The following is a 15,434-nucleotide window of genomic DNA, read 5'->3' as shown; positions in this document are numbered from 1 at the left end:
TTGTAAATGGTAAAAATACTAATTTTTAAAATAACAATTAAATAAAAAGGTTTTAACCTGGCACCAAAAAGAGTATAGGCTTGGCTCCAGGCAAACCTCACTGGGAAGCATATTCCATAGTCTGGGTGCCACTGCAGAGAAGGCCCTGTTCCGGGTGGATGCCCTTTTTACCTCCTTTAAGGGGGGTTCTCGGAGCAGGGCCTCTCCAGCCGATCTTAAGGGGCGTGATGGCATATACGGAAGGAGATGTTCCCTTCAGGTATCCTGGTCCCAAGCCGTTTAAGAGTTCATTTCTCATTATTGTTTACTCCACTGTTCAAACATACCAAATTATTCTTTGTCTTTGCTACATTTGGATCATCAGGCCCCAGTTTAGTTTGGTAGATCTCAAGTGCCCGTTGGTAGTAATATTCCACTTCTTCATATTTACCCTGATTCTGACATAGTAAGGCCAGATTATTTAACTGTTTGGCAACATCAGGATGGTCTTTTCCCAGTACCTAGAAATAAAGGCAAGCCACATCAAAACCTTTCATGTTTTAAAAAGCATCCAGGTATACCATTCACACTAAGATCCATTCACTCAGATTAATGTATCTACTTATATCTCGATCCCAAACATATTAATCAAAGTCAGTTAGAATAAATTACACACAATGCAAAGATATTCCAAGTAAACACTTTGCTAACTTTGCTTGGGAAATGAGTTTTTCGTGAGTAACCATTCTCACCATGGCAGCCACTTTATGAATGGACAAGCATCCAATGGAAGACATTTTGTAAGAATGCTCATGAGACACTCTATACATTTTGAATGTGCCCACCAACTTAGAAAGGCTGGGGAACCCTGTAATAATCAGACATGTTTTACATATTTATAATAGTTTGTTTGTTTATTGTTTAATAAATTTTTATACCACCCAATAGCCAAGGCTCTCTGGGCAGTTAACAAAAGTTAAAATAAACTAAAGTTAAAAAGACTCACAGACAATAATAAAAATAAAAGAACTAACCCATAATTGCAATTGCTATTATTCAGCACAGAAGCATCATGGTAATATGAAAATACAATGGGTTATATATATAAAAAATAAGATTGTTAAAATCCCAGGAATATAAAAAGGTCTTCACCTGGTGCTGAAAAGCATACAAAATAGGTACCAAATGTAATTTTTTTGGGAGCACATTCCAAAACTGGGGTGCCACAACCAAAAAGGCTCTCCTGGAAGCTGCCTGCATCACTTCCTTTGGAAGGGGCTCCAGAGAAGGACCCCTGAAGAAGAAGACCTCAGGTATATACAGGAGGAGACAATTCTTCAGATAACCTTGCCCCAAGCTGTTTAGGACTTTGAATTTCAGTACAAGCACTTTAAATCAGGCCCGGACTTCAACTGGCAGCCAGCATAATTGGAAGAGGACTGGTATACTGTGTTCTCATGAGCCAATCCCCATTAACATTCTTGCTGCCCTGCTTTGAATCAACTGAAGTTTCTGGACTGTTTTCAAAGACAGTCCCACATTTACCACATTGCAATAAAACAAATGAGGGGTTACTAGAGTGAGAATAACTGTAGCTAGGTTTTCTCTGTCTGGATAGGGTTGTAGCTGGTATATCAGTTGAAGCTGATTAAAGGTACTCCATGCCACAGAGTCCAACTGTGCCTCAGGTAATAACTCCGGGTCCCAGAGCATCCCGAATCATGAACCCTGCCCTTCAGAGGAAATACAGCCCCATCCAGACCAGGTTGAATATCACCCAACTGGACAGATGAACCACCCACTAAAAATACCTCCATCTTGTCTGGATTGAGCCTCAAGTTTCTTGGCCCTCATTCAGTCCATTACCATGCCCAGACCTGGATTTAGAACGGCCACTGCCTCAGCTGGATTTGGTGAAAAAGACTGCTACAGCTGAATGTCATCTGCATACTGGTGACACCTCAGCCCATACCTCCAGATAACCTCCAGTAACCCAGTGGTTTCATGTAGATGCTAAACAGCACAGGGGATAAAATGGAATGCTGTGGGACTCCCTGACATAATTGCTATCAGACACAGTAATAATCCCCCAGCACTATCTTCTGGAATTAGCCAGTCAATGAAGTAGGACTGGAACCACTGCAATGCAGTGCCTCCCACTTCCAGCCCATGATATCTAGAAGGATATCATGGTCAATCGCATCAAAAGCTACTGAGAAGTCCAAGAGAATCAACAAGGTTGCACTCTCCCTGTCTTTCTCCTGATAAAGATCACCCCGCAGGATCACCAAAGGCAGTTTCCATTCCAAAACCAGGTCTGAAGCCTGATTGAAATGGATCTAGACAATCCATTGCATTCAAGAGTGCCTGGAGCTGTTCAGCCATCACCCATTTAAACACCTTGCCAAGGAAGGGGATGTTGGCCACTGGCCTATAGTTATTAACATCTTCTGGAACCAGGTTGGGCTTTTTCAGGAGTGACTTAATTACAGTCTCTTTTAGAGGCTGGCACCACTCCCTCCTTCAAGGAGGTGTTCACAGCCTCCTAGACCGAGCTAGAAATCCCTGCCTTAGTTGCTGTAATGTGCCATGAGGAACAAGGCTTGAGCACACATACAATGGGTCAAACATGACCCAAGCACCATGTCCACATCATGGGATCTTAATTACTGAAGTTATCCAATAAAACAGGACCAGATGGTGCTCCAAATGCTCACCCTCCTGTCCAGTGAAGAAAACCAGATTAAGCATGTGTTCTTTTACATGTGTTGGACCAGTAACATCTTGAAACAGCCCCATGGTTGCCATGGCGGCCATGAAGCCCTGAGCAGCCCCAAATACAGTGGCCCTGGCATGGAAGTTAAGATTCCACAAAACCACCACCCTAGGGGTCCTCAACACCAAGTCTGAGACCACTTCTATCAGCAGAAACTGACGGACAGCAGCGTGGGCAGGACACCAGCAGAATCCCTAATCTGTCACAATTGCCCAATGCAAGGTAAAGACACTCAGGACCTACACTTGGCTGAACAGGAAACCTAGAGAGGGAAAGCATATTCCTGTAGACTATGGCCAACCCTGCTTCCTGGCCCTCAAGTTGATACTGGTGCTGTACTGAGTATCCGGGATAGCACAGCTGAAGTACTAAGTACTTCCAATGGCCTTCCTTTCAACTCTGCTGTTCTATTTTTATATATTATAGTTGCTTTATGAACAAGTTATCAACATTTTATCTGCAACCACAACACACTTCTTCTTGCCCCACTTCCCTGTCATGTTTCAAGGATAATTTTTCTTGCTTTCTGAAAGCAAGTTGTGACACATTTTCAAAACATACCCAAACGATGTAAGATAAATTACTTCAATAAAATGCTAAATATTGCACAATTATACACACAAGATCTACTTTAATCTGCATATGCACACACTGCCAATATTATAAACATGTGGAGGGGATTTTTCTTAGAAAGACCAAGTCAGCAAAAAGAAAACAGTTGCGCTACCTTCTCTCTGATTTCCAAAGCTCTCTTGCATAAAGGCTCAGCTTCCTTGTATTTTCCTCTTTTCCCATAAAGCACTGCAAGGTTATTTAAAGTTGCTGCAACCTACAAAAGAGAAAAACTACTATGTCTGCTACCAGACTTACTGACATGCTTGGGGGAAAAATAAACAGCTTAGACATGTCAAGTGCATTAATCTCTTTGTAGCTCAGATACACAAGTACTCATGAATTGTTTATTCAATTAAAGAAAAAATTAAGTTACAAGCAACAAGCAGAAAATGCGTTTTAACTAGCACAGTGATGCCCAACCTTTGGATGCCTGCAATAATATTAACAGATATTTTCTGGTTCAATTCACCAAACTAATGAATACTTAACATACCGTCCAACAGGTTCCTATTTAATTAAAGCTTCAGAAATTGAAATACATCTACAGTTGATGGTCTTTCAGCAAAGCATGATATAAGATTTTCCAAAGGACTAAGTTATTTGGTAAGTCCTAGACCAGAGGCTAAATGCCTCATTAGGACTAATTTGTGAGCAACGGATTAGATACAAGAAACAGGAAGGGAAGCACTGGACTAGAATCTTAACATATTAGGAAATCCACAAATTTTCTGTAGGTAAATATGAGGTCAAGTGAAATAATTTCAGATTTTCTTTCTGTAATATTAAGCTATAGTTGATTAAACTGGATATTCCTAATAAACAAATTATACTGATGCAATGTCTTATGAGTGTGAACAGCTCCAATAGGAATCCACAAACTCAGCCTAAATACTTCACTGATGTTTGGGTATATTCAAATCATGCAAATTGATTCAGAATCAGACATGTGTGTCATGAGAGTAATTTAAGTGGAGTATTATTAAAAGAGATTTGCCCTTAATTATTTAAAGTACAAAACGTTTTATGAGGGTCTCCTACCTTAGTGATGTTAATGATAACCCAGGACTTAAAAACTTTCCTGTTGAGTTTAACATTAAGATAAGTCTTAAAGAAAAATACTTGCCAGTTACAGGAACAAAACAACAGGGTAGGGGAAAACAAAAATGAAAATCTGTGTCCTATATACAAACCGCTGGATGATCTTTGCCTAGGGTCTTTTCACGAATAGCCAAGGCATCATTCAGTAGGTTTGCTGCATCTTTGTATTTATTCTGGTCCCTATATTAGGAAAGAGCCATGATCAACACGCCCTATTCATAAATGGATCATTTAAGCATTTGGACATTAAAATCAACAACAAAAGCAAGAACCAGCTTCAGAATCCTGGTAAACTTTATGTATTAGCATTAAACCCAGACTCAGCGGTGAGTTGTATAATTATTTCATTATATACCCCAATGTAATAATAATAGAAATAAAATGCACAATAAATGTAATGAGCTTGAATTATCCCGAAACCATCTCCCCTGCAACTCTGGTCTATGGAAAAATTGCCTTCCACAAAACTGGTCCCTGGTGCCAAAAAAGGTTGGGGACCGCTGCTTTACAACAACACAGGTAGGGCATTGTTACTTTTAACATAAGTAATCCCTTCAAAATAAATCAAGATTTTATTAGACTGTAATTGCATGGATGTATGGCAATTCCTCTGACAGGGTTGAAAACCCAACTGATTTTTTTCATTCAGTCCTCTGGATTTTGTTCCCTTCCAACTGCTGGCATTTGTACTGGTTGAGTCAGTGCACAGATTTCTTTTTTTTTAATGCTGGCAATTTACACATATTTTGGCTTTGAAATGTCTGCTGTCAAGTGCAGTAGGTACCACCCATTAACATTTACCAAGAGATGTTGCAAGTAGATTAATGTGCTACTTTGCATAGGTGAAGGAAGATACTTGTATTGAGAGTGAGTGACAAGATTTTCCATGCTCCTGAAAAAAGGATGGCTCACGTTTTTCTGAGCAACTAGTGATGGGAAAGCGCAGAAAAGGTGCAGCAGACTGAGAAAAATCAGTTCCAGACAAATAACCTTGTCATACAGGAGATGATACACATGCTACCCACTTGCACAAACAAAGATTTTCTTGCAGCATTTCTTTAACTGGTGAGTTCACCCTTTGACAGCTGTCAAGTAAGCAGAAATTAACACATTAACTTATTTGCAGGATTTCCATGTGGAGATCTACTGCATTTGACAGCAGACACTTCACAGGACATTAAGCAACAAGTCTTTTCATTTCAGACCCTCCTAAGGATATAGGTGCACACTTGCAAAAGACTGATTTTTTAAAAATAGCACAAATTATAATTTGCACCAATGAAACCAACCCAGGAAAAAATGTTCATAATGTTCCCAGAATCCTATCCCTTCCCCAACCCCAATGAAAACCAAACCAGAGCATGGTCCTCTACCATTTGCCAGAATGAAAATGCTGCAAGATTCCATTGCATTAAATGAAACAGAATTCCCAGCATCACACATCCCCTTTCATAATATCAAAGGTTCCAGAAAATAATTTAAAAGACTGTTAAAAATACCAACCTGTATACTAATGCAAGTATGTTCAACATTGTGGCAACATCTGGGTGATCATGACCAGAAGTCTTTTCCAAGTCTTCAAGTGCTTGTTTGCAGAGGGGTACAGCAACCTCATATCTACCTTGGGAAGCATACTGAATGACGAGATTATGAAGGGTCCTTAATCTTGCTGGAATCTCATAGCCACCTTGTTGGGCAGCTGCTGCTGCACTGCTGTGTGGCTGTTGAACTGGAAGGGGGAAAATCACAATCTGAACAAGTGCATTACATTCCCACATAATCTGTATGGACAAACTGAACGACCACACATTCCTATGCTTTAACTCAATCAAAACTATGGTTGACTTCAATGGGACTATTATATCTAATGACTCCATCTTTACTTCAGAATATACCACCTTGAATATATTCTGAAACATTATTGTAAGTGCGGTTATTTTTGTTTTATCATAGTTGTTCTTGAAACGGTCTGGGCTTCCAAGGGAATGAGAAAAATCAGCAATTATAAAATTCACCAACTATGGCTATCTCAGCAGGTGTTTCACACCCATCTCACAAGCCAATGGAACTAAGAGTGAGGGGTTCTCTTTTCAACCTCTGACCTGAAGTACAGCTAATTTGTAGCATATTTATCTTCAGAAGTAGGCCCTAACTTCAGCATTTACTTTGAGAGTGACATAAAATTAGTAGTAACTAAGATTACACCAGTGCAGACTTTGTGGCAAAACACAGTTATTGCTAACTAGGAAAGTTACAGCCTTTCCAACTCTGAACTATCCACACTGAAGTGAGGCTATTTTCAGTCATAAGTATCTACAAGTCAGACCCCATAGTTGTCCACAGTTTGTTTTGTTCAAGTTGGTGGGTGTGTGCTACACATACTACTAATGGTAAACAACAGCCTAGGAGTTGCCCTCAACACAGTAACAGAAAAAGACAAGACTTTAATTTTACTTACTTCCTTGCCCTTGGTCATCTTCATCATTGGGGAATAAATCATCCAGTGGTTCTTTGGCAGAATCTGTGTCTTTATCCTCCTAAGTAAGCCACCAGATAATCAGACTGTTACTATAATATGGCTGTGTATATCATGCACACCCACATTGCAAAGAACACTTGCAGTACTTTCCCCACTTCACTTGTGAAACCAACACTAATAATTGTTACCAACTGAACAGTCTTTGAAAGGTTAAGCAAAAACCTTTTTATTCAAGCAAGCCTTTCGCACATGAGTGGGTCTGTTCATTTTGATGTTATTTTTATTCTGTCATTGCTGTGTTTAATTCTACTTTAATGTTTCTCTTTTATTACTGTTTTAATCAAATTACTTATGATGGTAAACCACCATGAGTGCAATTTTTCTTGCAGAAAGCCAAGATACAGAATAAGTAAATAAATGTATAACTAGACTTAGAATGTAGGCCTTAGAACTCCTGAACCATAAAGTCTTATTTTTCTTCTGCCGGATATAAACATACTCTTTAGCAATAGTGAAATTGTACTAGAGAGTCGTTATGGCACATTACTCTCCTATTCACGTGCATGTTTATTTTCAGATGAACAATCAAGTGAACGCAGCAGAACCTACTCTCAGGTAAGTGTACATAGGATTGTACTCTTATTGACTATTTAAATGTATCATAGTGAAAATGTGTCTCTCTCCTGCCAACAAAACCAAGATGATTCATCAACTACTTATCTTCCTTTAAAGTGCTGCTGTTTAATGCCAATTTCTCAGAAGACAACAAAGAACTGATGGGTGGAGTTAGTGGGATCACCTGGATATACTGGGATTTTTTCTCTCACTAGGCTCTCTATCTATCACATATTTAGAGTTTGTGTTTACCTGGCTTGGGGGTTCTAGGAATAGGCTTGGAATTTTTCATGTGTACAGTCCTCATTGCCTGAGAGATTTCCTAATTGAGCTGGTAGAAACAGATTCAGATCTAGTGTTGAATACCCTGGCCAAGGCTACTGGAAATTTCAACATCAATGATAAGGCCATTCATAAACTATTTATATATGGCAAGCTGTATATAGAGCAATTAAATTAATTAGTTAAATTTCTTGCTCATAAAGCTCCATACTTTATAGAAACCATGGAACAGTCACAATACGTCTTTTGACTTTGAACCTGCTACAGATTTATATGGGGACTATTCTGGAAGTGATCAAGGTAGCTCTTTCTCATTAAAAGACTTGAAACTTTCTGTTCTGAGGTTCCACCAATACTTACTATGGAAAGATTAAAAATAAGAAGCAGATCTTGAAGCTTGATTAACATATTGGATTCCTGACTAGCTCACCTAATGCTAGTGTGCATTTTACATCTAGCTTTGTGATATGCCTTTAACATTTTAAATTATGTTTTATAGTTTTAACATTTTAAATTATATTTTATAGTTTTAAGTTCGTTTTGGGTATTGAATGGTACATAAATGCAATAGATTAGTAACATGTCATTTATTATGGTACCCTTCAGAACTACCACTGACAGTTATTGCTTTACAGTGGGGTTCTGCCCTTCACAGGCAGCCCCAGAAAGGCGATGCTAATTGTTTTTATTTCTTTATGTATTTTTATTGTGAACTGTTTCAAGGAACAATTTCTTGACTGGGAAACATTACTGGCAACAGAGGAAAACACAGCTCAGCAGCAGAAATATATAATACTTTTCAAATCAGACATCTGAGAGAACAGATTTTAAAATTACATTATTAAAAAGGTTGGGTGAAATGCAATCCCATTCCTGGATATACCAGTATATCATTGTATATCATAATGTTGTGATCTTGCAAGGTCAGTTCTAGACTGCTCCAAAGTAAAGCCAAATATGTATGGTGAAAATTTAGCAAGCTTTACCCTGTCACTATAAATATTAAAAACTTTCCTGGAACCAAGTATTCTAGTAAGCAAGGCTCCCATTATGCCCTACACTCTTTATACATACCTATACACACAAACAATGAAATCTGCTTGAAGAATTACATATATTTACAAGTTAACATAGGTTAGCAAATGGAAGGAAATTAAGGAAAATAAAATGTAGTTTGATGTAGAGCTACTTACTGAAGGTGATATATCATCATCATATTTTTTTAACTGATTCATGAATTCTAGATGCTTCTTTTCTTCCTCTAGCTGAGCCACAGACTGTTCACTCTTTTGTAATTTCTGCTGAGTATTGGCGAGCTCATCCCTTAGCCACTGATTTTCTTGGCATAGCCTGCGAACCTGAGCACGTAGTTTCTGCTTCTCTGATTCTACTGCATTTAAGTGATTCGACAATGCCATCATTACCTAGAAAGCAAAAGAGATTACAAGTGTTATTTCCGCTGAACTCATGATTCTTGACCATATATATATAAAGCAACATCAATCATCTCACTACTTGATAAAATTCAGTTTTCATTCTCAAAATCATGTATCAAAGAAAGGTAGCATTTTAACACAAAGTGAAACAGCTTGCAAAAGCACAATTTTACCTGTGCTTCACTGAGTCCCAGTTCCAGCATTTCCAAAGACTTGCGAATCATATTTGATTTTTCTTCCACCAAGTTGGTCTCATCATCTTTCTTCAAACATTTCAGTGTCTCCAGCAAACTCTGCAAGATGGAATTGTGCTCATTCTTCAGTGCTTCTAATCCCTGAATCACTTGCTTCGTCTTAGATATAATTTCATCTTGAGTGAGCTTCTCCAACTTGTCTTCCTTTAGATACACCATTGTGGACATGTTGTCATACATTCTGGTGAGAAACAAAATATTTTACAGAAGTCTGAGTATTCGAACTTTAATTTAAAGGCTCACAGTGCAAATTGTTTATATATTTAAACAGTACATATTGTAGCTAAGTTCTCAGAGCAGCTCAGTGCAAAAACCTAAAATGTTAAAACACAGTATCATACAAAAGGATAAATAATAAAATATTACTGGCAGCAAAGCCAAAAATCAGTTCAGCAAGAAAAATATATTATCAATTTGATAATCAGAGTACCCAAATATGAAGAGCTCAACAAATCAACACAGAATTGTGTATCTCTTAAATAACTTTTCAGTTGTCAAATGTGAAGCCCATATTGAGTCTCAAATGCTTGAACACTCAGCAAAACTTGCTCAATTTTCTCAAGAACCACAAGCACTAGAAACTTTTTCCTTTAAAGCTTTAGACTTCAGAATTAGAGTGACAATTTGTTTCAGTGTATGAGGATAGCTTTTCTTGAGCTCAGGCTAAAAAACCAACTACCATGTAAATCTCTCTTCTCCCACTGCCACCCACTCCCAGTAACAAAGGAGTGGGCAGCAGTGGGAGTGGAATGTTTGGAGTAGGAATGGGAGTGGAATGTTTGATCTCCCAAGTATCTACATCCCAAGTGATGTAAGCCGCCCCGAGGCTTCGGCGAATGGGGCGGCATAAAAATGTTTTAATAAATAATAAATAAATAAATAAAAGGGTGAGCAATACAGGCAGTCCCTGGGTTACATGCTTCCAAGTTATGAACAACCTGTACTTATGAACAAACTGCCTATTAATTTTGAAACATTACTGCAGAAAATTGTCATCACCATACAGAGAGGAAGCAAAAGGGGAAAGAGGAAGGGCCTCCAAAGCATATCTTCTTCTTCTACCCATCTGGAGAGGGAGATCTGTCTGGCATTTTCTTGCTGCACAGAAAAGACACTGATGAGTTTCGGGGGGGGGGGGCGGGTAAGAGATATTCACAGTTTTTTCACTTTCATGGGGGTCCATGGGGCCATATATAGTCAGCCCCACAAATGTGCAAGGCTGACTATATATGATCCAACTTGCATACAAATCTGACTTAAAAAATCTTTTCTCAGAAGTAAAATTCATTCATAACCCAGGGATTGCTTGTAATATACCAACAAGCGTGTAAATACAACTCTACATACTGACATGGTAATAGCTGTATCTTTCTTCCATACAGCATGTTGCACAAAACCACCATTCCATCTTGCCACTGAAACAGTGCCTAATTTTGCTCCAACACTGCAATGACTAGTTCAGATTTATGTTTTCCAAGACTAAGTGTCATTTATTGTCAGCATATTTAAACTATGTACAAGTCATATATATATTCTGTAATGCCAAGCTCCAGTGATTTTCAGATAGATATTCAGCTGTGGTCTCAACTGGGTATGGCTAGTTGTGGTCACAAGTGGTTCTCCAGACTGCAGATGCTTCCCCTTTCTCCAGTGAAGCAGAATTTGTCCTATTAATATATGGAGAAGGGGAAGTATCAGCAATGTTAGCTAACACAGGAAAAGCCAGTCCTACCTGACCATTTTTCTTAAGTATTCAAAATGGGACAGTTGCTCCTGTCACAGCTATACTTCTTGATCCTATCACTTGATCCTATTCCCCACAGTAGAATTTCTTTCAAAATTGGAGTCAGTCCTCTCAAACCCTGTTGCTGATCTACCAACTAAGTTTATGTAATATTCTAAATCCTTTGTTGTCATTTCAACACTCTTCATAACATCTTCACCAGGAGTAGATTCCATCTCAAGAAACCACTTTTTTTGCTCATCCATAAGAAGCAACTCCTCATCTGTTAAAGTTTTATCATGAGATTGAAGCAATTCAATCACATCTTGAGACCACTTCTAATTCTAGTTCTCTTACTAACATCTGCAGTTACTTTCTCCACTGAAGTCTCGAACTCCTCAAAGTCATCCATGAGAGTTGGAATCAACTTCCTCCAAACTCCTGTTAACGTTGATATTTTGATCTTTTCTCATGAATCATGAATGTTCTTAATGGCCTCTAGAATGGTGAATCCATTGCAGAAGGTTTTCAATTTACTTTGCCCAGATCCATCAGAGGAATCACTTGATATGGGAGGTATAGCTTTATGAAACATATTTCTTAAATAGTAAGACATAAAAGTTGAAATTACTCCTTGAACCATGGGGTAAGGAATGGATGTTAAGTTAGCAGGCATAAAAAACAACATTAATCTTGTACATCTCCATCAGAGCTCTTGGGTGACCAGGTACATTGTCTATGAGCAGTAAGGACTCATTTTTTCTGAGCAGTGGGTCTCAACAGTGGGCTTAAAATATTCAGTAAGCCATATTGTAAACAGGTGTGCTGTCATCCAGGCTTTCTCCCATTTATATAGCACAGGCAGAGTAGATTTAGCCCTAGGATTTTTGGAATGATAAATGAGCGCTGGCTTCAATTTGAAGTCACCAGCTGTAATAGCCTCTAACAAGAGAGTCACCCTGTCCTTTGAAGCATTGAAGCCAGGCACTAACTTCTCTTTAGCTGTGAAAGTCCTAGATGGCATCTTCTTCCAAAATAAGCCTGTTTCATTTACATCAAAATCTGTTGTTTAGTATAGCCACCTTCATTATCTTAGCTAGATCTTCTGGATAACTTGCTGCAGCTTCTGTATCAGCACTTGATACTCCACCTTGCAATTATGTTATGGAGATGGCTTCTTTCCTTAAACCTCATGAACCAACCTCTGCTAACTTCAAACTTTTCTTCTGCAGCTTCCTCAACATTCTGGGCCTTCACAGAATTGAACAGAGTTAGTAGGGCTTTGCTCTGGATTAGGAATTTACTTAAGAGAATGCTGTGGCTGGTTTGATCTGCTATCCAGACCACTAAAACTTTCTCCATATCAGCAAAACTTCATTATTCGTGTGTTCACTGGAGTAGCACTTTTAATTTTCTTCAAGTACTTTTCTTTTACATTCACAACTTGAATGTTTATTCCAAGAGGCCTATCTTTCAGCCTAACTCAGCTTTCAACATGCCTTCCTTACTAAACTTAACCATTTCTAGCTTTTGATTTAAAGTGAGGCACACATGACTCTTCCTTTTATCTGAACACTCAGAGGCTATTGTAGGGTTGTTAATTGGCCTAATTTGAATATTGTTGTGTGTCTGGCCTGAGAAGGAAGGCTCAAGGAGAGGGAGATGGGGTAACAGCTGGTCAGTGGAGCAGTCAGCACACATTTATCGATTAAGTTCACTGTCTTATATGGGCACAGTTTGTGGCACCCCAGAATAATTATAATGGTGACATCAAATATGACTGATCACAGATCACCATAACGAATATAATAATGGTGAAAACTTTAGAAATATTGCAAGAATTACTAATAAGTGACAGAGAGACATGAAGTAAGCAAAATCTGTTGGAAAAATGGCACCGATAGATTTGTTCAATGCAGGATCTCCACAAGCCTTCAATTTGAAAAAATGCAGTATCTGCAAAGTGTAATAAAATGAGGTGTGCCTGTATGCAGGCACTTAGAACAACTGCATGGAATTGTGGGAAAACAGCGTTCACAGTATCAACAGTCTGACTCAAAAAGTCAATAAAATTATACACAAACACTGCAAGGCAGAAGCCTCTATCCCTTCAAGTGACAATTAGCATTAAGACAACTAGCATTAAATGCTTAGGACATTTTTGTGCTTTTGTTTTGTTTTTGGTTGTTGAAATATTCTCTGGCTCTAGGCCTACCTGACTCTTTTTCCTTCAGTGCATTTTCTCTCAAGATGACAAAAGCAAACACTGTGTAAAAACCTCCCTTTTTTGTTCAACTTTATTTGTTGTTGTATTAGCTTGGCAACTACTTCACTGAAGTAGAGGCGTCACTTCATTCAAAGGTGTATAGTGTACATATGTTAATCAGGTAGTCATGGAGTTTTAGCTATAGACTAAAGTAGCACTAAGTTCACATTAGTATCAAGGAAAGTTATACTTTCAATGACAATTCTATGCCTATAAGAAAATCAGTTCCCCTTAGGTCCAGGGTATTGTTGGGGTCTGGAGTCTAAGCAACCCTCTCATAGTATTTCAATGTATTTTATCATGTTGTAAGCCGCCCCGAGGTTTCGGCAAGGGGCGGCATAGAAATGTAATAATAATAATAATAATAACAACAACAACAACAACAACAACAGGCTGGATGAGATTAAACAGCATGTGTCTGCCATAAAGCACCACCCCCATTATCCAGTCGTGCCCTCCTCCAAGTTCCATGCCTGCTTGAAAGGACTTAGTGGGTACTTGGATTGTGACTCCTCCAGGCACCACCTGAGTCCATGATTTGTGGACTGTTTCATAACAGCACATGTGGCCAAATCCTCAGTTATCTTCCATCAGGGACTGAAGATAACTGCAGGCACTTTCTGCTAGTAGAACTAATGATACATAGTGGGATCCTCATGGTCATCTCTCGCCACTAATCAAAGATAATGGGGCAAAGGGATCCCCTCCAGGAGGCAGGGAGCTGTGTGGGTCCAACAGGAAAATTCTGCAGAGCAGAGGATTTCCATTCCTGCCTTAGATGTATTCAACTGCTGCAACAGACTTCCTTTTTAATCAGGGAACTTTACTTGTAATGAAACAGCCACCTTTATGCATTGATACTTCATGAGAAGTATCTAAGCTTTCCATTGGGGGAAAAAGGAGTAAAGTGTGGTAGCATGTGATGTGCTTCTGTTATTACCAGTACATTACATTTTTACCCTTTATTGTTCTTACAAGGAATCTCAACTGGTTTGCAATGCAATCTTCCTGTCCATGTTATCCTCACAATGTTTTATCCTGTGTGCTAGATTAGGCTGAGTGACAATGACTGGCTCAAATACATGTAGTGAGTTTAATAGCTGAGTGAGGACTTGGAACTCAGACCTCCAAGTCTCAGTGCAACAAGTTAACCACTAAGCCACACCAAAGTGCCTCTCAAAAAATAATGGGCATGAGACTGATCTACCTTCATAACACCACAGCTGTAGCAGGACAATCATGTCTTATTTTTAGAATTAATGAGAGCCAAGGAGTAATAAAAAGGTGCTTGTCATTTGAAGCAGAGGCATTTTAGTTTTCTAAACAAGTTTTCATATATTTTAACTTCCTAATTAGACTATGCTTCTTACTCTGAGGAAAGCTACAACCCCATATAATGTCAAGGCTATTTCTAGTACGTAACATGCAAATACTGTTGATCTGATTAATTAACTAGCTGATGTCTATTCAACATATGAGGGCTGCATCCCTCAACAGCCTTTGTCAACTCAGATTTCAATGAGATATCAATGAAACTACTGCAGATTAAATAAACCTACTTTTATATTTATCATTAAAGACAGTTAATCATTGCAAGCAAGTACATGTTCTGTGATCATTACCTACAATGCATGTACAAACCGAACGCTTTTTCTTTCCCATGGAAACTTTCATACTCAAATTTTTGTTTCATTTTGACCATATTGTCTAATGTACTCACACAGCAACCACAGATGATAGAAGGACAGGCTTCAGGCTTGTAAGATCTATTCTGTGAGCTAGAATAACACGCAGACACAAATACCTACCTCTAAGTTACTATAAATAAGTAATTCTAACAGCTAATTTAGACCAAAAATTATCTTTGCTAAACAATGACTGAGAAATCTACCTGCACTTTTTGATCTACCT

At 38.5% G+C, this 15,434-nt stretch overlaps 1 protein-coding gene across 6 annotated transcripts in view; it reads right to left on the bottom strand.

Annotated features, from left to right (window-relative positions):
* Positions 1 to 15,434, bottom strand: part of KLC1 (kinesin light chain 1) — a 56,311-nt gene that overhangs the window by 30,461 nt on the left and 10,416 nt on the right. For all 6 annotated transcript variants that reach the window (XR_006415319.1, XM_044436315.1, XM_044436318.1 and 3 more), the window contains 7 exons: positions 9,454 to 9,715; positions 9,038 to 9,268; positions 6,927 to 7,005; positions 5,972 to 6,197; positions 4,561 to 4,648; positions 3,483 to 3,584; positions 327 to 500 (listed from right to left, as the gene is read on the bottom strand). Coding sequence is in view for 5 of the 6 variants with exons in the window: in XM_044436315.1 (XP_044292250.1) it covers positions 327 to 500; positions 3,483 to 3,584; positions 4,561 to 4,648; positions 5,972 to 6,197; positions 6,927 to 7,005; positions 9,038 to 9,268; positions 9,454 to 9,714 (1,161 nt within the window). In the remaining variant the exon portion in view is untranslated. The remainder of the gene's footprint in view (positions 1 to 326; positions 501 to 3,482; positions 3,585 to 4,560; positions 4,649 to 5,971; positions 6,198 to 6,926; positions 7,006 to 9,037; positions 9,269 to 9,453; positions 9,716 to 15,434) is intronic.

Source organism: Varanus komodoensis, unplaced genomic scaffold (assembly GCF_004798865.1).
Source record: "Varanus komodoensis strain SLA01 unplaced genomic scaffold, ASM479886v1 scaffold3, whole genome shotgun sequence".
NCBI classification, from domain to species: domain Eukaryota; kingdom Metazoa; phylum Chordata; class Lepidosauria; order Squamata; family Varanidae; genus Varanus; species Varanus komodoensis.
Note: the sequence above shows the minus strand (reverse complement) of the source record. Positions and strands in the feature narration are given on the sequence as shown.